Source organism: Protopterus annectens, chromosome 10.part0 (genome assembly GCF_019279795.1).
Source record: "Protopterus annectens isolate FY-2018-M chromosome 10.part0, PAN1.0, whole genome shotgun sequence".
Taxonomy (NCBI): domain Eukaryota; kingdom Metazoa; phylum Chordata; order Ceratodontiformes; family Protopteridae; genus Protopterus; species Protopterus annectens.
Window position 1 is genome coordinate 1,250,282,738 of NC_056744.1, and position 25,222 is coordinate 1,250,307,959.

At 42.0% G+C, this 25,222-nt stretch overlaps 1 protein-coding gene across 2 annotated transcripts in view; it reads right to left on the bottom strand.

Moving 5' to 3' along the window:
* Positions 1 to 25,222, bottom strand: part of LOC122813573 (zinc-binding protein A33-like) — a 115,391-nt gene that overhangs the window by 76,319 nt on the left and 13,850 nt on the right. Inside the window, exon 1 of one of the 2 annotated variants that reach the window (XM_044085969.1) lies at positions 11,381 to 11,891. The exons of the other annotated variant lie outside the window; for it this stretch is intronic. Coding sequence (XP_043941904.1) covers positions 11,381 to 11,842 — 462 coding nt within the window. The 5' untranslated portion in view covers positions 11,843 to 11,891. Of the gene's footprint in view, positions 1 to 11,380; positions 11,892 to 25,222 lie in introns of those variants that run through there. 2 annotated transcript variants of the gene reach the window in all.

The window sequence follows — 25,222 nt, forward strand, 5'->3', positions numbered from 1 at the left end:
TCAGAGCACCATAATCAAAGCAGGCACTAGGTGGGAGGGGTCTGTGTAAATGACCTTCCAGGCACACTACAGGAATTACAGCTTTACTCCTTAGCATATCGCCTACTCTGAGGTGATCTCTACCTAACATATAAAGCTATGTCAAACCCAGAGCTGTTGGACATGCTACACCTAAAGAAATCCCAATCCCTCCAAGCTACACGCTCTAGGGACATAAACCTTGTCACCACAATAAACAGGACATGTTGGAGGGATAGATTCCTGTCCCAGAGACTTCCCATACTCTGGAACAAGCTACCTATCTATGTCAAGCAAAGTTCCTCATTAGCACTCTTCAAGAAAAATGGATGGGTAAGTACACCCCGGGGATCAGTTCTGCGGCTCTGCTTGACAGGGGCACAGGAAAATAACTTTCTTGGGTGGCGTAAGCCAGGGAACCTTGTTGGCTAGGCTTACTTAGGCCCTTGGGCTGATAGCCTGGAACCTACCTATGAACATGACAACTGGTTGGGGGACTGGATTGGTTAATTATTTGACTGGGAATTGAGATGACTATTTAAATTAAGTTATCTGAATTTAAAGATGGTGTTGAAATAGTCCTAGTTGTTACGGATGAAAGCGCTTACCATTACTATTTTGAAGCATTCTAAACTTCGCAACAGTAGACTGAAAAAATGAAATGGTGTCACTCTAATAATTTTTTGGCAAACTGAAAAGCAGTCAATGTGACTGATGGTTAATATGTTTTGCTTACACTTAAGTTTTATTATTAAAAAATGTTAAATAAAACAAACTAAAGCGTACCTATAGTGCACAACTTGCTTACTTTTGCCACTCATGAATGGTGCACAAAACCTTGGACAAGTCTCTGAAGCACATAATCTAGGCTACAAGGTGCAAACAATATAGAGGTTTGCATTACCATTAGCTTTGTGTGTCAGGTTTTGCCTCCAGATTATTTCTTTGAGGAATTAATAAATGGTCACTAGCTTTTATGTGCAATAGTTGTGCGCTTGGGGTCTTTTGGAAGAACTTGACCACATCCAAAGAATTTAAATACTAAATTTTCAGTGAAAACAAAGTGAATGCTTTATCAGGCACCATACCTCTCATCTGCTATGATTTAGGCATAGGGCAATGATTTTGGCCATCAAATTTAGCCTTTCTCCTCCTAGATTTACTGATGCTCATCAAAATCATACCTGTTGATGTGTGCACACCTTATTAAATAAAGGATTTTTTGGGTCTAATTTTATATAACAGAACAGTCCACTCCAGCAGGTAACCATCTTTTTTGGAGTTACCTGTTGGAGTGGACTGTTTGGTTATTTTATATTTAAGAACAGTCAGCAGCACAACTTTAGAAGTGTGGTTTTGTTTGTGTGTACATATATTAATAAAGACTGCCCATTGTAGATAAATAAGGATGTGCTCTTCTTTCTGACCTTCTGATGACTTTTAAAGGCTTGTAAGATGAGTTTTAGTTCTGGAGGTTGAGAAGTATGCCTGGCACAAACAGATGAAAGCTCATTTTTATGATATCTTGGCATGCTGAGAAATGCCATTCATGATGTACATTGATGGATTTTTAATATGCACAATGTCTGACCTAATGTACCAATTTTTGAGTGAGACTTCAAAACTGTTAGCACATACACAGCAAGTCTTTAGAGTTTACAAAATTTGCTAATCAAAAAGGAGAAAACAGTAGTCCTCAAATGAGGCTGCACTTGAGATTAAGTCATATCATTAATGAAACAAGGAGTTTGAAAATTTGAAATTTATATATGGGCCTTGTAGATGTATTTCTGAACAAATGGATGCAGATACCATATGAAATATAAAATAAAAAAAGGCTGTATGAAGACCAAAAATGTTGAAATTGAAATTGTGTGTATTAATAATTATAAACTCCCTTTGTAGACAGCCTATACACTATAATATTACCCGAATATACTGACAGAATTAAGACATGTTACAGCTGCTCCTTAATTTGCCTAATTAGGGTTCCTCTTTTCTCCTATTCCTTCATTTACCATTCTAGCCCACTCTCCATCATGGTTACTTTTTAGTAACATTTCTGTTGAGAGAAAAAGAGAAATGATAGGTGATTCAGAGAACAGACAATAATACCAGTTAATGCAGACTGCATCGGGCATTTTTGAAATGCAAAAGTCCAGACTGAAGAAAATTTAGCCATTTCTTTAATGCTTTCAGAAACATAATGGAGCAAAGGAAAAGGGAAAGGTTGAGAAACTAAATGAAATGTTTGGAAGTGAGAGGTAACGATGGTGTAAAAGTTGGGTTGCTCAATGGTTATCTTTGTACAAGACCCGCAGAACAGAATATTTATTTACTAAATCCATTCAGGACAACTGCCCAGGATAAAGTTTTTTCACAACCAATGTCCCCAATAAAAGTGGAAAATTTAAAACTAGACAAAACACATGGGTCTGAGAAGAATGACTTTGGGGGGGGGGGTATAGCACTTGAAGACAGGAAGGGAGCAGATGCAATTCCACAGACTAATACTGTAAACTGCCAGCTTGCCATTTGACCTCATTTGTAAGAAAATTACAAAAACGCTGCTAAAGGAATACATTTTTAGAATATATATGGAAGTCAGTAAGGCACATACAAATCTAATACATTTAATTGTCTCTGTAAAGTTGATTGCTAGAGTACTATGACCATCACTCCTTTTCTGAAGCACATCTTAGTTAAAGACCTGCTTACCTGATTCCAGAAGCCTTGGACAGACAGACAGACAGACTGACACCATCTTTCAATGACAAGAATTGCCATATGGCTGCAGAGTACTGTAGTTAGCACATTTCAGAAAGGCAAAATGCACTGTACATGCTTGTGTGAATCAATCTCTCAGCTTCTGAATGGTGGTTATTGTCAAATGTCCCACTTATTTAGAAAATGAAGTGGGAATTCACACAATCACAGAACAGTAAGCTTTGTCATAGTGAAGCAAGCTAACCATGATGGTTTGCAACCAGATCGTAATTCCCAGTCAGCAGGAATCAACTCTTTATTGTCAATTTTATTAATAGTGTATTGCTCTTCTAGCCTCCTGCGATGAATTATTATTAGCATTTATTTTTAACAAAATTGTTTGCGCAGTACAGATGGGCCCTGTGCTCTTTTAACAAGTAACAGGCTGAGGATGTTTAGAGTGATTTGACAGTGTTTTGAAGTGTACCTTTGCACTACACTGTGCAGTGCATAAACAGCATTCCCCCCCCCCCCATCAGGGAGAGTTTTGGTCATCACGTTTATATTTAAAATTGGTTGTAAAATTTGCTTTCTCCTTGCACTGATGTCACTGAAGAAAACAAGGAAGTTTAACTTCAGTGATGTAGGCATTGGAAAAGCTTATGTTGAGTCCATAGACTTTAATGGATGCACTAATGTGCATGCATTAAGGCGCCCCATTAAACTCTATGGACGCAGCTCACATTTTGGGCTGTGGTTTAATAAGTTTATGAAGCTTTTTATTTAAAACAAGCCCCAAAAACGTAAGTATGGGCAAACTTGAAAATACATCACAGCGCATGATTCATCAAATGCTGCAATGTATATAGAAATGTTGGCAAATCACTTGGGAGTCCACTCTTATGAATTGGTGGTTATCAGTAGGGAACAGAGGTCAGTACTACATCAGCTTTTCAGTGTTTAGATAAATGACATTTCTGTAATGTACAAACTTTGCTGCTGCAAAATAGATATGCCACAAAGTTGTTACATAATAAAAAAAGAATAAAAAGGAGGCTTAGAAAGTTTAAAACAATGATCAGAAACTTGGAAGCTAAAATATCAGAGAAAAAGCAACAACTAAAGAAAGATGAGCCCAAATGGAAATTATACAGCGGCAAGCATTATGGTGGAAACAGACCTAGTGGAAGTGTGTGTTCACACTTCACAGCCTCTTGGCACAAGAAATCTGGACAAAGCCACATATAACGTGGGGGACAAAGGCCACAAAATAGGGACACTTTTTAAATATGCTTTTACAAACCTTGAAAGTTAATAGGCTAACAAGTTTTGGATTAGCATGAATTTTCTGGAAGATATGAAGTCCGAAACTCAAATGTCTGCCAATATTTTCTGACTTCAGTCCTCAATTCCCTAGTGATTTGCAAGAACATCTCAAATTGTAAGAGGAACAGACCAAAAATATTAGGCAAAAAAATCTGGAAATTCTGCAAAAATCTGTACAGTTGAGAGGTATGCATGAGGTTCCTTAGCATAAGTGCAAAGGCAAGTGTTACAGGTCCCAACTGTCTGAAAAATAAAACTAATTCAAACAAAAACAGTTAAAGATTTTTTTGCAGGAGGACTTCCTCTTCACCCTATGGTGATGAGCCACCTCTACCCCTGCTACATATATATACCAACTCCAAGAATGCTGTACCTCAGAACAGGAGGAATTCTCCTCAGATACCACAGTCTTGGAAAGCATATATTCTCAGACACTTGCTCATGTAGTGCCATTAATCCAAGGTTCACAGTTACAGTCCTCAGAATTTAAATGGACATCCTAGGCATGTAGGTGACCTTAAAGGTAAACAAGGTATGAAATGACAGGAAATGCTACTCATTGAAATGCACAGATGAAGTAGCATCACAAGGGAGAAACTACTATCCCCAAATTCAAATAGTGGCACAGACATTGAAAAAGCTGGGAACAGGAGGGTGAAAGTAAATGACTTATGCTGCCAACAATTCCTGGGGGAGGCAGACTGTAGACTCCTGGAGGATGATTGCTCCTTGAAAGTTAATGCTTACATGACACTAGTGTCTGTAGACAGGCTGCACACTTGGCAATCCTAAGGCAGTGATGGTAGTTTTCATGGGAATGTGTGTGGAAGTATATACAAATAGGAGAGCACTGCATCATGCCCTTGTGCTAACAAAGATGCCCACATCAACCACTGGGGGGGGGGACTTACGACCATAACAAATCCATTATTTCCTGGATACTGGCAAGCGCACAAAAGAAGCCTCACAGCTGCTTAAATGATAGCATCTCTAGTCGTCTCTCACCTCCGGTGCTAGAGATACCCAATACAGGTGAAACAAAAATGGGCTCATGTCTAATCCAGGTTGGTTTGCTGATCAGTAAGCACAGGGGGCAAACAGTGCTTAGAAAACAGGTATGACCTCCATTTTTGTTGTCCCAAAATCCCTACTGACATCAAGGCACTCTGATCTCACTCTCAGCTTGAGAGAGAAATTACAAGTATTATAGGCAGCTCAGATTTCTCACTGAACCCCTATTTCCCCCCTCATCTTTAAGATAGCTGGCATGTTGGGTTCACAATGTCAGAGACTAAGCTCCCTGCAGATGAAGAGTATTCTGCCTCCTCAAACCGACTATTGCTACTATCTTTCCTTGTCTAAAGCCAGACGCTGGATACAGCCATGAGACCATCCAACATTAAAGAACACTCTTACTTTTCCTCCCCTGTGGAAATAAAGCTGGATTTCAGTCATGGAACATCCTGGTAACACTGAAAACCAACTGAACCCAGATCACCAGTGTCCCCTCTGCTTTACTACTTAAACTAACATGATAGATACTGTAAAGTATGTTGGATGTTCGTCGTCTCCCATTGCTGCAGTCCTGACTAATGGGTACTCCGCTGCCCTCCATCGGCCCGAATACCAAAGGGCTAGATCTGGCGTCGGTCATGGCGCCCGAGACTGACGTGGTGTCAGTATAAATGCGCATGACCGACGCCATAACTTTAGTCTTTCTTGCCGCATTGTCCTGAGCAGAAGCAGAATTTGCAAGTGCCGTTCGGCGTTCTGGAATTGTCGGTTTTCGAGTTTCAGACCGGAGACCAAGTTGGGCTAAGTACCCCATTGGGGACATTTTATTTTTTGTCTTTTTCTTGTCTCAGTATTGTCGGATGTCAGAAAAAGTTAATAACTGTATTTCTTGTGGGAAACAGATTCCTCATAGGGATTACCATTCACTCTGCATTCCTTGTTTAGGGCCTGAGCACGACGTTGTTGGGTGTCGCTTTTGTGCTACTTTTAATAAGCGTACTATTAAACGTCGGTTGGACTGTGCTAGGCTGGTGTTTGGTAACCGTTGTAATTACAACATGCCGTCGGATTCTCCGACGACTGGCTCTTCTAGGAAGCGCAAAGAAAAGTCTTTGCGGTCCAAGCAGGATGGGGCGTCCGCTCCGGACGTCGGTCCTGTTGAACCACTGGCTGCTTCAGTGGCTCTTTCTGACGGTGTGCCTGAGTGTCAAGGGGAGCCTTTGTTACTACAGGGGGTGGCTTCTCCTTTGTTAGGCCAGGTTGAGGGTGCTCCTCTGTTGTCTGTGGCTCCCTCCCCTCGTAGGGTGGTTAAGCCTCCTCCTTCTCTAGGCAAAGGCCATTCTAAGTCCAAATCTGCCCCTGCGGGTGCTTTTCCCCAGGGTCCAGCTCCTAGGAAGCACATGCTGAAGATGGCTGAAGATTTGATTTCTTTAATTAGGGGTTCCATGCCTCCCCCTCAGAAGAAGCCCAGGGTAGAGACAGAGTTGGAGGGTTTGGTTCAGTCTTCCATTGAGTCTGATTCCTCTGTGGAAAGCCTTCAGGATTTCCCTCCCTATTCTGATTCGGGGGCTGAGGATGCTTCTCCCTCTGCGTCCCCTCCAGAAGATTTTTCTTTCTCTGAAACTTTGCATTCCATGAGGGAACATTTCAAATGGGAGGGCCAGGATTATTCTGATTCTCGTAAAAGGCTGAGAGAATTTTTGTTTTTGCCTCAGCACAGGCCCTTGGCTATTCCTCCTGTACTGGATGTTGTTCAGGATGTGTTTTCTGAGGCTGCCCTTAACCCGATTCTCTGCCTCCTGCCCCTGTTAAACCAGATAGATACTACAGGGTTCTGGAAGCTCACAAGTACTTGTTTAAGAGCCCTAGGGCTGATCCTGAAACTATTTCTCAAGGCCCCAAGGGCGTTAAGGCCTCTGTGGTTAAGAATCCAGTTCCTCTGGACAAAGATGCTAGGGCCCTGGATAGGTGGGGTAAAAACTGTATACCTCTTCTACTTTGGCTATGAGGGCTTTGCATTGTCAGTTTCATATGCTCAAGTATCAGAATTTTTTAAGTCAATTGAAATGTAAAGTGGATGCTTTAGCTGAAGGTATTGACTGTAAGGAGCTTCGCGATTTAGTGCATGCTTCAGACCAGGTTGGGAAGCATTCTCTGCAGTGTGGTTTTGATGCTTTACAAGCTTCTTCCAGGGTGGCTGCTACTAGTTCTGTTGTTCGCAGACATGCCTGGCTTAAAGATCAGTCCTTGTCGGAGCATGTTAAAGCTCGTATTATGGATGCTCCTTTGCAGTCTGATGTTCTTTTTGGCCCTCCTGTGGAATTAGTTTTGAAAAAAATGGAGGAAAAAGCTAAATCTATGCAGACAGTGAAGGAATTTTTACAGGTTCAGCCTCCTAAATTCAATAGGAATTGGCCTGCTAAGGGATGGTCTTTTCCCTCTTCGGATTTTCATTCTAGAGGCAAGTCGAGGCGTAGTAGAGGTAGGGCTTCCTTTCAGGGCCCTGTTACTTCTAGGTCTTTGAGTTCCTCTACCCCTTCTGCTGGGGAGGGCAAGGGTCAGTCCTTTCGGAAGCAGACCCAATGACCTGTGTCTTCGGCTGCCGGACTCTGCTTTGCTGGCAGCTCCTCTGGGCGGAAAACTGGGACTTTTCAACGGAAATTGGCATTTGGTTACCCAGGACAAATGGGTGTTGGACATTGTAACTTGAGGCTACAAATTTTATTTTCACACTTTCCCGCCTTTCAACGGTATGCCGGATGTGCCTCATCAGCAAAAATTGGAAGCACAGGCACAGATTTCTTCTCTGCTCCAGTTGGGAGCAATACAGGAAGTTCCTTTGGCGGAAAGGGGCACAGGGTTTTATTCCCGTCTTTTCTTAGTGCCAAAGAAAGGAAATACTTGGAGGCCCATTCTGGATTTATCCATTCTAAACACCTTTCTAGAAATTCCGAAATTCAGGATGTTAACACTGCAACAGCTGTTGCCTATGCTGGGCAGGGATCACTGGATGGTGACTTTGGATCTCAAGGAGGCCTATTCTTCACATTCCTATCAGGCCCAGTTGCAGGAAATTCCTGAGGTTTCGGACTGGGAATTTGCATTATCAGTTCTCTGCATTGCCCTTTGGCTTATCTACTGTGCCCAGGGTATTCACGAAAGTCCTGGCTCCAGTAATAGCTTTTCTCAGACTACGGGGAATTCAGATTTATCCCTATCTGGACGATTGTTTGATACTGGCTCAAGACAAGCACGACCTACTTCGACATATGCAGTGTGTGATGACAGTTTTCAGATGCCTGGGGTATTCTGTGAACGAAATAAAGTCCAGTCTAGTACCCTCGCGAGAGATGTGTTTTCTGGGTGTGAGTCTGAATACAGCGACTCAGATGGCATTTCTTACCCCGGACAAACAAAGAAATCTTCACCAGTACTTCCTACAGCTATCAGTCCTGTCCAGGCTGACTGCAAGGACAGTCCTTCAAGCCTTGGGGTTCATGGCATCTTGCATTCTAGTACTTCCCAATGCCAAACTGCATATGCGGAAGCTACAATGGTATCTCAAAAGCGTTTGGACTCAACACAGCCACGATTTGGACACTGTCATTCGGATTCTTCCTTGCATCCAGAAGGAATTTGTGTGGTGGGCTCAGGAATGTCACCTAAACAAGGGACTCTCTGTGACCCAACCAGAGGCAAGTCAGATATTAACGACAGACGCCTCGGAGTCAGCCTGGGGTGCTCATTTCAAAGGAAAATGGATTCAAGACCTTTGGCCCCCGGAGTTGCTTCACTTGCATATCAATATGAAGGAGATGCTGGCAGTTCAATTTGCCTTAAAAGCATTCAAGGATCTGCTTCGCCCGGACTGGTGTTGGTTCGAACAGACAACACAACTGTCATGTGGTACATCAACAAGCAGGGGGGAACTCATTCTTACCCTCTTTGCAGACAAGCAATGCTGTTATGGGAAACTGCTTTGGATCTGCACATCACTCTTCGAGCACAGTTTCTGCCAGGGAACAAAATTCGTTAGCAGATGTTCTGAGCAGACAAATGGTGGATCCTCACGAATGGAAGTTGGATCCTCAGGTGTTTTGTCAGTTGACCATGGCTTGGGGAACTCCAGACATAGATCTGTTCGCTTCTCCTCTGAATTTCCAACTACCTCTGTTTTGCACAAGGCTGTTTCATCCGAAAGCCTGGAAAATAGATGCACTATCCTTCAGTTGGAGCAACCTTCACGTGTATGCCTTTCCTCCTCTGCCTCTTCTTCCAAAAGTCCTGTTGAAAGTCAGGAGGGACAAACCGTGCATGATCCTTATAGCACCGGATTGGCCTCGTCAGCATTGGCACCCTCTGTTGAGGAGTTTAATTCAGGAGGCCCCTTGGCCATTACCACGGATTCCTCACTTATTGTCTCAAGAAAACAATCATTTTCTCAATGTCAGGGTGCGATCCCTGCACCTGACAGCCTGGCACATTCAGTTTTAGAGAATGAGGGCCTTCAGCTCCCTCAACAAGTTTTGGATGTTGTTTTGGAATCCAGGCGTCCTAGTACTCGAAAAGTTTATGCTGATAAATGGAAGAGATTTTTTCTTTGGAGTTCAGCTAAAGGCTTTGAGGTCACATTGCCTGATTTGAGTTGTACATTGCAATATTTGACTATGTTATTGGACAAGGGTTTGTCTTTCTCTTCTATTAAAGTGCATGCTGCAGCTATTTCTGCTCACTATGCTGGTGACCCTCCTTTATTTTCACATCCATTGCTTAAACAATTTCTTAGAGGGGCAAAGAATATAAGACCCCCACGGAGGGCTCCTATTCCTGCTTGGGATCTTAATTTTGTTTTGGAGAAGCTGACTCTGCCTCCTTTTGAACCTGCAGCTACGACTGACTTGAAGTTGTTGTCTTGGAAGACTGCTTTTTTGTTGGCTGTTACTTCTGCTAGAAGGGTATCTGAATTACAGGCTCTCATGGCAGTGGAACCTTTTCTGATTTTTCACAGGGACAGAGTTTCCTTACGTACTAATCCTACTTTTCTGCCTAAAGTGGTTTCTAATGTGGCATTGAACCAGTCTATACATTTGCCTACTTTTTATGCTGACCCCCAAACTGAAGGGGGAAAAGTTTTGCATTCTTTGGATGTACATAGGCAGTTACGATATTATTTGTTCAGAACCAAAGAGTTCAGAAGTTCTCATCAGTTGTTTGTTTCATTTGCTGTGGCTTCCCGTGGAAAGGCTGTCTCGAAACAAACTATTTCCAAGTGGATTGGCCATTGTATTGCTTTTTGTTATTCTCATCATGGTAAAGAGGTTCCAGTTGGGATCAGGCCTCATTCTACTAGGGCTACGGTCACATCTACTGCTTTTTTAAGAGGGGTAGCTACTAAAGACATTCTAGAGGCAGCTACCTGGAGTTCTGTACATACCTTTACGAAGCATTATCATTTGCCTCTTTATTCTACGTCTAGGGCTGGGTTTGCCACTGCAGTCTTACAGGGCATGTCTGCAGCTCCTCAGGCTATTTAGTTGTCCGACCTCCCTTTTTGTTTTTTCCCTGGCTCTGGGATTCTACCCATTAGTCAGGACTGCAGCAATGGGAGACGTGAACATAGTACAGGTTTGTACCTACCATAAATGTAGATGTTCGAGGATCTCCATTGCTGCAGTCCAATTTTCCCTCCCTCCTTCCCCCTTTTTCTTTTTAGATTGGGGTTTTTTGGGTGGTGTTTTATTTTTGCATTCTGACATCTGAGGCAAGAAAGACTAAAGTTATGGCGTCGGTCATGCGCATTTATACTGACACCACGTCAGTCTCGGGCGCCATGACCGACGCCAGATCTAGCCCTTTGGTATTCGGGCCGATGGAGGGCAGCGGAGTACCCATTAGTCAGGACTGCAGCAATGGAGATCCTCGAACATCTACATTTATGGTAGGTACAAAACTGTACTTTCCTCAGCAGGAGCTGCTTTTTCAATAAGAGAAATGTAAGAAAACAACAGGGCATAATCTGAAGAAACAAGTCAAGGTAATCAAACGGAAAAAAGCAGCTATTTGAAGAAACCTTTTGACAGAGTTACTATGCAATTCAAGAGGGCATCAAAAAGATATAAAAATAATTTTACAAGACAGTTATCAACCAAATAATTTGCCATACTAGGTGGCTCAAGCAGTTGGTCTCTACTATCAACATTCTACATTTCTGGAATTATAAGCCAGTGCCTCTTTGTTATGACAGCAAGTTATAAAAATACAGATAATTGTAGAGAAATAAAGATGGCAGAACCTATATGCAAAATGCAATATTTACCTGACACTTTCCCACTGCATCGTGAAGGGATATAAAATGATGACCGTAGTGTATAGGGACACACAGGGCACAGACCAAGACATCATCTTCCTCACAAAACAATTCTAGAGTCTTTCCATGTTCCTTGCAGTGAGGAGTTGCTTTGCACCGTTTCACTCCTTGATTCTCTGCATCTTCTCCGTACCCAGAATCAGTTCTTTCATTTCCCTGACCTTGCTTTACTTTCACTGCTGTCTCAACCAGATTAGCCAACAGTCTGTTCTTTATGCATTTCTTGTCTGAGAACTCCACTCTACACTCTGGACAGAGGAGTTTTTCAGTGCTGTTCCAAACCTTACTAATACAGAATCTGCAAAAGTTGTGCCCACATTCCACAGTAACTGGATCATTAAACAACCCAAGACAAATTGGGCAATTTAACTCCTCCATATAACTTGCAGACTGCCTAGAGCTGGCCATCATAACACCAATTTGCTTCCAAGTTCAACTCTTGTTTGGTAATAAACAAAAAAGTGTGGTAGGTGTGGTTATTTAATTAAAGGGGTAACACCCAATCAGAAAAAAAGGCATTACATTCATACCTTGCTAAAAAGATTGCCTTTCCATTTAATTTTATATAAACATTTTCTAAAAGCAACACTAAGAAATCTGGAAACCATCATGTAAGAAGTTTACCCCTTGTAGTTCACTGTAGAGAACTAAAGATACAACCTATTATTCTGTATTTTCCAACTTTTTGACCCTGGGTTCTCAGTCAGTCTCTGAAAAAAAAAAACACTGGCACCTAGTGAGGTTACCTGGTTCATGTTAATTAAGCTGCTAATAAAAACATTTTGAACTATTGTCCTGTTGCTTATCTATACTACCAAGAAGAGTCCTCTTGATCCTTATAAATGAAGGTTTGAACAACCCTTGATAAGCCCTCCTCAGGGGAAACATGATGTTTATGTTTAGCAACAAGTATAGGGTCCAGGAAACTAAAGTAATGAAACAATGTTTGATGAGGGGGATACTTTTGGAAAAATATGGTTTACAGTCATTGTGATGGAGAAAAGTGACAGTCAGGTCACGGATAAAAAAAATAAAGAAATGGGGGGGGGGACTATGAGGGAGGAGGACAACAGTATGGCCCATCCTGGTGGTTATGTGTGCAGTGATAAACAATGGAGAAATATAAGACGTACTTGATACACATAAGATAAGAGGAAGAATGGACAAAGAGGTCCAGTTAGTAAACAGTGGCAATAAGTGTGTCACTCAGACAAAGAAGGTTGAATCCAAACAGCTTATAGTGTATAAAGCAGATTAGGTAAAGAAGGCACGCAGCACATGCTTATAGAAGGGAGTGAGTGGTGTAACTGTTTCACAGAAGGGGAGGGTGACTTTGAATATTAGTAGATATCACAGAATTAAAAAAAAAAGTGAATTGAAAAAATGTGTGCATGACGCAACTATGCTTAGCAAGGGTAAATTGAGCATGACAGAAGCAATAGCCTAGGTGTAAGCACTTAATTATTTCTTTACCTTTTTCTTTCTTGAGGAAAGCAATTATGTAATCCCTGAATCTGCATTTCAAAATGCAGTCTTAAACCGCAAAGAAAAGAAAATCTGGATGTGTGCTATTATTGTCTTGGGCACAAGCAATGGCCTACAAATCATATGTGTTTGAGCTGTGTGTACAAATATAAAGGGCAACAGCAACTGTTTCAGGTTGTAGCGCTGCAGTGTCAGTTAAAACAACCCAATACACTAGGCCAGCTTTACTGGCTTTTTGTGGTGGCAGAAGCCTATAGACACCATTAGTACTATTCAAATAATCTCACCTTACATACATTCCAGCTGCTGTGACCATATAAGTTTATAATTCTGTAATAATTCCATATTTATAAATTATAAAATAGGTAGGCTGAAAGACCCCATAGAAATAGCATGAGTGCATTTAAGTTAATAATAACAAGAAAAAGTTATAACACTGGATTTTTTTTGTTAAACTGAGTGAAGTTTGTTTGCCTGGAGCATGCACAGACAGAAAGGCAATATGCAAAGGCTACTATTGGATAAACAACAGGATCGTGTGATTTACCACAACACTGGATTGTAAACAAACTACTCTTCCAGAATCTAAACTAGTGTCCTTTAACTCAAAGATCAATGTACCTTGGAGAAGCAGGAATACTAATTTTTTTTTTGCTCCTTCTCCCCTCCCTGCAGCCAACTGCCACCAACTCCTTTCCTTCTTCAGCCAGTCTAGTGCATCCTCCTTAGACTATCTGGCCTCAATCTGATGCACGTCTGGGTATAATGAGAATGAAGAGAAGATGTTTAGTATGTCATATACCTATATATTCACTGAATGGCATCAGTATCTGAAAGGCATGCTGCATGACCTGCTGTAGACTTTCAATTAAATATGACTGGCTGACTATCTGCAAGAAAATGTATCAGTAGTAATGTGTTCCAGCTTGATGTACATAATAACAAAGACAGCAGCCCTATACTCCCCAAGGCATGCATAACATAAATATATGAATGCATATTATACATATGCATACAGGAGTACATGCACACACACTCTTGAGCGTATACACACACACACACACACACACACACACACACACACACACACACACACACACACACACACACACACACACACACACACACACACACACACACACACACACACACACACACACACACACACACACACACACACACACACACACACACACACACACACACACATAACACAACACACACACACACACTTTCTGTGATACACTGACTGTTCAGGTAATGTGGTTACTATAATCTTTAATGGACAGCAACAACAAAACTTGACCATAGTAGTAAATTGCAACATGTTGACAACACTGGCATAGTCCCACAACCCTAAAGACAACAACAAAATGCAGGCAGTCCGCCATATTCCTCTGTATTTCCATTTATTCATTTACCACAGTGCAGCATAGCAGAATTTGTCAGAGAGGTTGCTCCCATTTCATATGCTATAAATGGCACCCCTCTTCAGACAGATATGGTCATAAGAGACCTGGGTATTTATGTGGGTTACCCCCTCTCATTCAATTATGTTTCCACCATAGTCAGGAATTCCTTTTATCTGGCCCAGCTAATTTCCAAGGAAATATCTTCCAAATCCAAGGAAGTCATCCTACCTCTGTATTCTTTCCTTGTCAGTGTCATCACTGAATATAAAGCTCCATTTAGTATGTACAAATCTAAGTATATTGCTTAACTTTAAAAGCATACAGATTTCTAACCAGCAAAAGTAAATGTCTTAAATGCTTCAACTACCCTAAAACATTAGCACTACTCTCGGTATGTTCAGTACTCCACAAGTTGCTGAGAGTAGACCTGTTTCTCACTTTTGCGCTATGAAAGACCCAGTCTTATCTGGCCTATGACTCTACAAACACCCACACTAAGGACCTACATTTACACCAACAAATAAACAAGACTCACTGGTGGGGTAGGTTCCTAACTCAATGTATTCCAAGCCCGTGGAGTAAGTTACCACCACAGGTCAAACAATGCACTACTTTGGCTATGTTTAGTCTTGATGACTGGATAGGTAGACATAACTATACACCAAGGTTATCATATATGACCCTGCTCAATCTGGTAGATTAGCGCCATTAAGTGTTTGAAAAGGGTAGCAAAAACTTTTTAAGTTTTTCTGCTTAAAGGTGTATATGGCTAGGCATCTTATGGTTCCCGTAATCATTTCTCTATAATTCTATGACAGAGTGACTCTACATGTTGAGTAGTAAAAGGTACTCTGACAAAACTTATCTCTTCCATGTTTCTGGATCTGTCTAAAGACTTTGATACCATGACACATAGCAAACTCCTTCAACAACTGCTCCATTTGAGCCTATCTCATCCTTCACATCAGTGGTTTAAAAGCTACCTATCTGATAGACACCAAACTGTTAGATGGCAACATACTTTCTCTCCTTGCACCCTTGTTACTACTGGTGTACTCCATGGCTCAGTTCTTCATCCACTTCTCCTTAACATTTTCATTAATGATCTCTGTACTTCTTCTAGGCAAGCATCTCATACAGTATGCTGATTTGACACTAATACACTCATCTGACAATCTGGCACGTCGTCTTGAAATCAAACAAGAAGCCTGCACCTCTTCTGAAAACTGGCTTCACAGTGCCCGATTATTACTCAAGCCCCCCCCCCAAAAAAAAAAACTATACCTACTCCTCCCCAAAGCATATCTGAAGGGACAAATCTGCCTTCAGAATCTTCTCACATAACAATACAGAGATAGAAATTGTATCCCACACAAAACTGCTTGGTGTGACTATTGATAACAACCTTAGATGTGAACGCCTCATTCAAAATAATATAAAAAACTCACTAGAAACTTGGCATGCTTTATAGACATAAAAAAACTTTCTTAACTATTTCTGCTAAAACCACCCTAGCAACCACTTACCTCCTTCCTTCACTCTTGTATGGTGTGCATATCCTTACCAACTTGTTGTTATCTGTTAAAACTAAACTTGATATATGCCACAACAAAATTGTTAAATTTGCTAATAAACAATACTATACACATCACTACAAGGCCCTTGAAAGTTTGAACTGGCTCGAACTACCCCACAGTCCAGACTTTGTACAACTAGCTACAGACCATACCATCATTTATAAACCCCAATGCCTGTCCTGCAACAAGCTTTATTCTTCCTTCCTATCACCCAAACAGACCCCATTTGTTCTAATGATAAACAACTTCTCACCATCTATAAACCTCAAACAGCAATTGGAAATAGCCTTTACTGCCACTCTGTTGCCAAAAAACAGAATTCTATCCCACAGGCTGTGTAATGTATCATCTTTCCTTCAAGCATCTTCTGAAAGGTCACATATCACACTCACGGCTCTGCTCATGCTATACCTCCAGATGAACATCAGTCTCTTCTCTTTTCCTCCACTCCTATCTGTACAGATTCTGTACCCACCACAGCTTCATCTTCATCTAACTATCGTATCCTCTCTACCACTTTACATAACCTTTTCCTATCACCACCTCCCCATTTATACAAATTTATTCTAATCTTTCTCCCCCTTTCTAGTTACAATTAAATTAAATACATGACTTTTACTTATTACTACTTTGAACTGCCAAAAGAATGCTCTCTCCAGAACTGTATATAGTGTTTTAATTTTCTTTTTCTCATTGTTCTCTTTGTTACATATTTTTGTTTTATCTCTATGCCTTACAGTATTGTTGATTATTTTTAAAATGTACAATTTTCAACTGCTTTTTATGTAATGTCTGAAAAAAATCTTTTTTTCTCTGTTAAATGGAGCTTTTCTCCCTGGGCATCTGCTGAAAATGAGCTCTTGTGACCCAGTTGGACTTACCCAATAGACACGTCAATAAATGAATCAATAAATGTAACTTGACTATGGTAACACTGACTAGGCAAGGGGAAGATCAGGCCACAGAAATGCGCTGTAGGATGGTGACAACAATAATGTCATCAGTCCTCCACCCCCCACACACAGATAGAATGACTGTGGTAACTCTGGCTTTGTAGTAGGGGGAAATGGCCATAGTAATGCAGTGCATCTGTAAACAACATTAGTGGCATGTTACCCTAGAATACACTACAGTGAAATGCAGGTAGTACACCGATTTCTTACGCATTTCCATTCCTTGGCAAGGAAACTAAAAGCACATCAGCTGACCAACTGTAGCTCTACAAGTATGTGGTTATTTGCAAAGAAAATGCCAATAGTCATGTGCAAGAGCTTGTTTGCATGTGATACCAAATCCACACTCTCTCACACACACACACACACACACACACACACACACACACACACACACACACACACACACACACACACACACACACACACACACACAAGGAAATGCCAGCCTTCATCACAGTTCTAAAGTACAGCATGTTGTCAGTCATAACTTTACAGTACATTGACTGTTCATTCAGTACAACTACTATAATAGGAACCATAAAGGTTGTCGTAGTCAGCAGAAGCAGGCAAGGCAAATTAAGTAAAAAAACTCTTTAATAACAGTAAACAAAAAGTAAAAGTTGAGCTCCCAGACTGGTTTCTCGAATGGAAATACTAGTTTAGGACAATCTGAGTTTTCTAGTTGGCTGGGTCACAAGTTTGATTTCTCTACATGAACAGCCCCAGTGGATGATAAACAGGTCAGTCTCAAGTTTCGGCATAAAGATTTTGAAAAGAAACTTAAGAAACTGACGACATTGCAAATAGAGAATGCTTATTTAAAGGAATGTCTTCACCGTCGTGAGATCCCAAAAGGACTGAGGGCCGGATTCAGGAAGCCTCCGTGTAAGAGTTATAACTCTTACACGGAGGCTGCAGTTAAACGGTGTGATGTCAGCATGTCATGCATATGCATGAGGTGCATGAGGCATGCTGAATCACACTGTAACTCTTACACGGTCCGTGTAAGAGAGTAGGGGGCGTGTCCGTAGGCTAAGCCCTGCATGCGGACACGCCCCCGTAAGTGTAGAATGGCTGAATGTAAACAGCCACGAGAGAGGCCATGGAAATGTAAATAAACACACTACACAACACATTCCCCCACAGACCATCAGTGTACAAAGTGAACAGAGGCTATAAAATGAGAATAAAAACTGTTGTATTTTTTTTAAACCCCGTAAATGTTTGCTACTGTGTGTGCTCGTGTGCGCGGGTGTGCTACTAGCGCAACTGCAGTTAGCAATCAGTGGAAAAGGATATGAGAACTAAATATGCAAAGTAAGCCAAGAAGAAATAGCTTAGCGGTAGAGTCGCCGGCTTAAGAGTAGGCAGGCAGGGTTTGAGCCCCCACAACAACCTTTCTTTTTTTTGTAAATAAGCACTAAAAAGCCCCCTGACAGTATTGTACAAATGTAAAAGTATTCCCTTTTGTAAAATGGAATGAAATGGAGCATATATTTTGAAGTAACACAATAATAAAAATAGTCAGAAATGTACTGATAGCTAAGCTGCTGTGAGACAGACTGCCCGTAGCTGAGTAGTGTTTAAAAAGCTGCAAACTGCGTGCCCGTTGCTAAGCACCGGTTTAACAGGCTGAAACTGTTTGCAACTAGCTGTGCTTAGCTGAACATGTGTGTCACTAGCCAATTAAGGTTTATCCCAGCGCACACCGTTTGCGCGCTCCCACAAGCTAACTGCCAGTGCATGCGTTAGCTCAGCAAATGAGCGCAGACCTGCTTTTAAGTGCTTAAAAGTGCTTTTGGCATGTTTGATTGACAGGTCCTCAACTCATTTCTGTCAGGAAAATCAAAAATCAGTTGCCAGATTCGAACCCAGGATACCATGCACTAGAGTCAAGGTACTAAACCACTAAGCTATGACAGCAATACCTAGAAATGCAGAAATAGCATATATATGGGATAAAATCCAGAATGGAGCATGATAAAGCATTTTCAGTGAAGTAGATACAATTCCAAAATGGCCAATCAGAGAAATGTGCGGGAAAAGCGGCATATATAAGCCCCATAGGCGGGAATACACAGCAGAAACGATTGTAGAACAGACCTGCAGTCAGAATGAGTGGAGTAGGTGAGGGACGTTGCTTTTGAGCACAACGTTGGGGCTTTGAGGAGTCCAGATACATGGTCTGGCTCCTTGTCCATCATCACGAGGCCCAACTCATGCAGGGCCAGGTCTCATGGGGAGCATATAGGGCAGAGGCATGGGACCAGTTGGCTCGTGATCTGACCAGTGCTACTGGCATTCCACGCACTGGTGAGCAGGTCCGTCACCACCATGCGGACCTGAAGCGACGCAAGCAAGACCAGTTGACCGAATGGATCCAGGAGGCCCGGGATATGCCCAATGCCCCACTACTGAGTAAGTTACATTTTACTTATGTATGTAAGGATTTCAACTGGCTGATACCATGGAGATGTGTAGTCCAATATTACTTATTTCGTATTACAGCTGCAGGTGTCCGCTCTGCGAACCGCGAGATGTATGCCCGTAGGCTGGTGCGGCTGCGCCACCATGCAGGTTAGTAACCCCACCCATTACTTCTAAATAAATATTATACTGTAGCATGTATCAGAACACTGCAGTGTATTGATTAAAAGTAATATAATGTGCAAGCAAGAATTGAAAGTCTGCAGGTATGGCTGCAACAAGTTCATCAGTATGCAAGTGTAACTGGAAATATAATTGATAGAATTAAACAGTGCTGTAATACAGATGTCCCACCATTAATTAAATATAGTGTAACCTGCAGTAGTCTCAAGAGTACAGCTTCAGAATCTGAGGTAGTCATATGTGAGATATATCCCCTGTTGAAATGCTGAATCATGACAGAAGTGAGGCTGTTGGAAAGTGTTTGAATCACCACCAGTCTAACATGTGAACAAAGCCTAGAAGTACCAACCTGAACTGTGAAGTTGCAGGATGTGTGAGAGTGACAGAAAGGGTCATGTATGAATAAATAAAGTAGTAATAACCCCTAAATATATTAGCCCCAGTGTGTTTCTACAGAACTAAATGCATGTGGGAAGTACAACTTAATATCCCAAACTGATTTCAGTGTGTCAGAATCTGGAATGTCTAGGCCAAATTCTGTATATGGTGATCACAGTAAACAATTTGCAGATAGAATGAATGATTATCTGACAGACTAAACAGCCATAGTTGTCCCCTGTCCTGTCATCAAAGTGTAGCAGGATGATGTATCTGATCAGATTCAAAATAAGTAGGATAGTGATGTATTTGTAACAGGTGTAGCATGACAGTCAAATAAAAATTATTTTGAAACATCAGCCTCAACTTAATTGTGTACCTATTACAAATGTAAATCAATGTGTAACATATGAATGTGTCATCACTTTCTATCTCCACCCAACCCTATAATTCCATATAACAACACCCACTAAATAATGGTATGTGAACATTTCATTAATCATGGACATTTGTCCGTTTCAAAAATATATGCATGTCTGTTCGTGCATGTGCCCTGTTCATACCTGCAAATTTGATGGCCTGTTGCCATTAATCAACCCTGCATATTGTTTGACTGTGTATTTCTGTTCAAATAATGCATGTGATATTGATATGCCCCTTGTTCAATGGTGTTAATATCTGGGTGTTTGTTTGATGGGAATACCAATGCATGCTGTTACAACTAATCTGAATGGAATAAAATGCCACTAACCCAAACTAACATAACTACTCACAAACCTAGAACGCTTGGGAAGGCAGGTCCCAGCGGACCCACCTCTCCCACCTCAGCTGGCGACTGCACCTGGCACTAGTGCCCAGGCCGGAACCCCCTCTGGTGGCCCTGTGCCACCTTCGGGTGGAAGCGCTACAGGGGATGGGGCCCATCCCCCCCCTCTGCAAGTGTGGCCGGAGGGGTTCGTCCACTCACCCTCCAAGGTGTCCTGTCTGTGGTGCGAAGGGAGATCCAAGACTCCGTTCTTGGGCCCCTACGCCAGCTCGAGGCTCGTGTGGCACAGCTAACAGCCCCGGCCGTTGCCCCGCCTACACAGCCCCCAGCACAGCCCCGTCCTGGGCTGTGAAGGAACAGTGGCAACTGCCTATGGGTGGGGATATCAGTTCCACTGTTGCCATCTGTGGGCTCATGCATCTTGGATATCCCAACCTCCATCCCCGTCAATTGTGTAACCCCCCCACGTGTGTCATACACCGCCCCTGTATGCGTCTTGTCTGTCTTGTCTGTTAACCTACCCAACCTACCTCCCCAGCTATACCGACTTCCTTCACCTGACATACCACTCTCACCTGAAAAAAAAAAAAAGGGCACTCTGTACCCACAAAACAATTACACCCCATACATAGCTGTCCATGTCGCACACATGTCTGCTTGACATTGAAACAGTTAATTACAATTGGCTCTACAACAAATATTAATGTTGTCCTGACACCTCTCTCAGGGGTGAAAGGTTTCCAATGTCTCACCAAAATACATGGAAATGCACAGCTGTTGCTGCCAAAGACATGGACATCTATGGGCTTTACCTACATCCATCCTGCAAATCCCACGCTTGTTTCCCTACTGTCTTACCCTCTTTGTGACCCCTTTTTCACCACTGTCCTGTCACCCCTTTTTCTTTTCTTTCAAAGAAAATAGCGCGGGTGTGCGCGTGTGTTAGCGGAGCTCACCACCAGTGCGCATGCGTGAGCTCCGCGCAAACGAGCGCAGACCTGGTTTTAAGTGCTTAAAAGTGCCTTTATGGCACTTTGATTGACAGGTCCTGTACTCAGTTTGAAAGTTTGCAAAGAAAAATAAATTCCCACTGTCAGTCTCGAACCCAGGACCTTGGTAACATTAGTCTGTATGACCTACCACAAAGCCATGCCTGCCTTACAAGAGCACAGTGCTAAAATAAATATAACATGTAATAGTAGGAATCAGTATAAAGGCAATATAGGAGATGTACTATCCAAAGCATGTCAGGTAGAGTTTTAATGGCCAAATTACTGGATTCCCATACTAGTTCAGTGTTAACAGATACAGCCCTGCTACTTGTTAGCTTGTACATAATACTGTAAGGTAATGTACATATATGAAGGTACGTATATCTACACATGCATATATATAAATATATATAAATACATATGAAATATAGTTGTAGGTGTCAGTATCCATACACACTCACTACAGGAAACAGTGAACATAAATGCAACAACCTGAATCTGCAACACAGCCTGACCCCTGTGTGACCTACTTACCCTTCTAACTGCTTAAAGGTGGCCTCAGCACTTTGATTGACAGGTCCTGTACTCATTTTGAAAGTTTGGAAAGAAAAATAAATTCCCACTGCCAGTCTCTTCATAACATTAGTCTGTATGACCTACCACTAAGCCATGACTACCTTACAAGAACACACTGCTAGAATAAATATAACATGTAATAGTAGGAATCAATATAAAGGCAATATAGGAGGTGTACTATCCAAAGCATGTCAGGTAGAGTTTTAATGGCCAAATTACTGGATTCCCATACTAGTTCAGTGTTAACAGAAACAGCCCTGCTACTTGTTAGCTTGTACATAATAAAGTAAGGTAATGTACATATATGAAGGTATGTATATCTACACATACATATATATAAATATATATTAATACATATGAAATATAGTTGTAGGTGTCAGTATCCATACACACTCACTACAGGAAACAGTGAAGATAAATGCAGCAGCCAGAATCTGCAACACAGCCTGGCTCCTGTGAGACCTACTAACCCCTTTAACTGCTTAAAGGTGCCTCCAGCACTTTGATTGATAGGCCCTATACTCAAGTCAAAAGCAGAATATAAGCATACTAGTAGGCCCTACCACAAGACCATTGTAACACTAGTCTGTATGACCTACCACTAAGCCATGACTCTCATACAGGAATATAGTGCTAAATAAGTGGAACATGTAATAGTAGGAATGAAGATAAAGGCAATATAGTATGTCTACTACCCAAAGCATGTCAGGCAGACTTTTATAGTCCCAATTACTGGATTCCCATACTAGTGTAGTGTTAACAGAAACAGCCCTGCTAATTGTTAGCTTGTACCCAATAATGTCAGCTAATGTACATATATAAAAGTATGTATATGTACACAGATATATATATATATATTTATATAGCAATACATATGACATATAGTTGTAGGTGTCAGTATGCATACACACTCACTACAGGGAACAGGCAAGAGAAATGCAGCAACCTGAATCTACAACACAGCATGAAGCATGGGAGATGTACTAACCTTCACACTCACAGAACACTGTCAACAGCATACCAGCATGGTCCACGCCCTACAATCTGAAAGGGCAACGCCTATCTCACATACCCTTTTATAGCAGTGTCCTGAAATCACAGTGAGACATGCAATCAGTACACACCTGGCTGCATGCAATTAGCAAATGCTGCCTTACAATTGGTGCAGAGGCCATCACATGGACCTATGCAGATACCTACAAAAGCATCGAGTACCCACACTACACTCATGCAATACATTCATTGCACAAAACCTACAGAGAAAGAGAGAGAGAGACAGAGAGAGAAATAAAACAAATATAAGGACAACCAGCAGCAAAAGTAGCAGCAGAAGCAAGCAGCAAGCATCAAGCAGAAAGCAGCAAGGAGCAAGCAGCAAGCAGTACCACTGGCACAGCAACAGCTGCCACAAACACAGGTAATGCAAAGTAGCAGGTTAATCCTGTGTATACTGTGACACCTCCAAATGTATCATAGTTCACTATCTATAGGTATGTCCATGAGATAGGTTGTGTGTACATAGTCCTGAAATATAAACATATGTAATATTGCTGTACATGTTGCCCATACTTAACACTTCCATAGCTTAGAACACAAGGCCAGTTGTGCATATGATGCAGTAGTTCCCAGGGTCAGTAGAGGTTCCTCCTCATTGGTGTGGGACCACTGTGTATGTATGGCACTGTTCAGGTACATATCCTGTAGTATGGCCAGGGATTAATATCAGTCTGTCATGTGGTGCTATGTCCTCCAGGGGTGAATGTAGCACACATCCAGGGATACCATTTCGTAACAGTGATGATATGTGTTCTGCAATGATGAGGGTGGCTCTCACCTGGACATGTGAGAGGATAGGGAGGTTACAGTCATCTGGGATAACTAATACCACATGTGTAGGAGAATGGGGGGGGGGGTACCTGCACCTAAACTGTCTGCAACAATGTTGCCAATATCTGTGCATTTGGTGAATGTGAAGCATCTTAACACTGCTGACCACAGATGCCTTGCCGTCATGTGAATCTGCCCTGTGCTGCAGTAGCCTCCTACTATTGTTATACAATATGCCTGTATCTGTAGTCCATTGGACAGGATTAATAAGTGGTGTGCAGTTGTTCTGGGTTTAGATATGTGTGTGCACAGTACATGCAGTATGTGGGATGTCTGTGGTAAGCATATGCAAAGGTGCTGGCGGTGTGTGTTGTGGCTTCCACTGGCCCAATGGGCTGCATGGATAGCATCACTGTCATAACTAGTGAATAACTGTGTAATTACATGCATACATAGCAAGGTAGTGTACTGTGCTTGTGGTGTTGTTCGGATATGTATATCCAGGCTGAGTAATGTGTGTCCACATCACAGGGTTGGATGGCAACACACATCCAGTATGTAGGGATGAACACCCAGAATGTGTCAGACATGTCGCCTGTGCAGAAGTATCCGCCATTACCTGTGCATCCCCACAACACACACACATGCAACATATGGCAGAAGTACTATAGCAGTACACACATGTTCATAGGTTCATACTAGGCTATTTGCCCTAGGGCATTGGTAAGCCTAGTAGAATGTGTTTGTCTTTTGCCACCCAATTACAAGTTATGCTGCTATGCCCTTGTCCGACGTTAGTATACTGTGCCTCTGTCTAACAGTGACATAGAAGTGATACCTGGGGTACAACTATGATCTCTATCCACTCATCCAGATTCCTATGGAAGAGAGTCAATGAGGGACTCTGCCTAACCAGTAGTGTGAGCTCATTACAGAGTGAAGGGAGCCTCTCGGTTAGGAATATGCCCTCCAGCATGTCCATGTATGTCAGTGCTGAGGTCCAGCTCTCCTGAGCATGTGGCTGTATGGGACTCTGATTGCCTGAGGTGCAGCATGTTCATTACTGCTGGGTAGGACATGGCTGTATATGGCACGCACAGATTGCCTCTGAACAGGCAGTATGCCACTGAGTCCAGCTGGATTTACTTTACCTGGGCAGCATATGACATCTGTGTGAGCCATTGCCCGGGGGTTTTCCTGCTTCTTGTACCT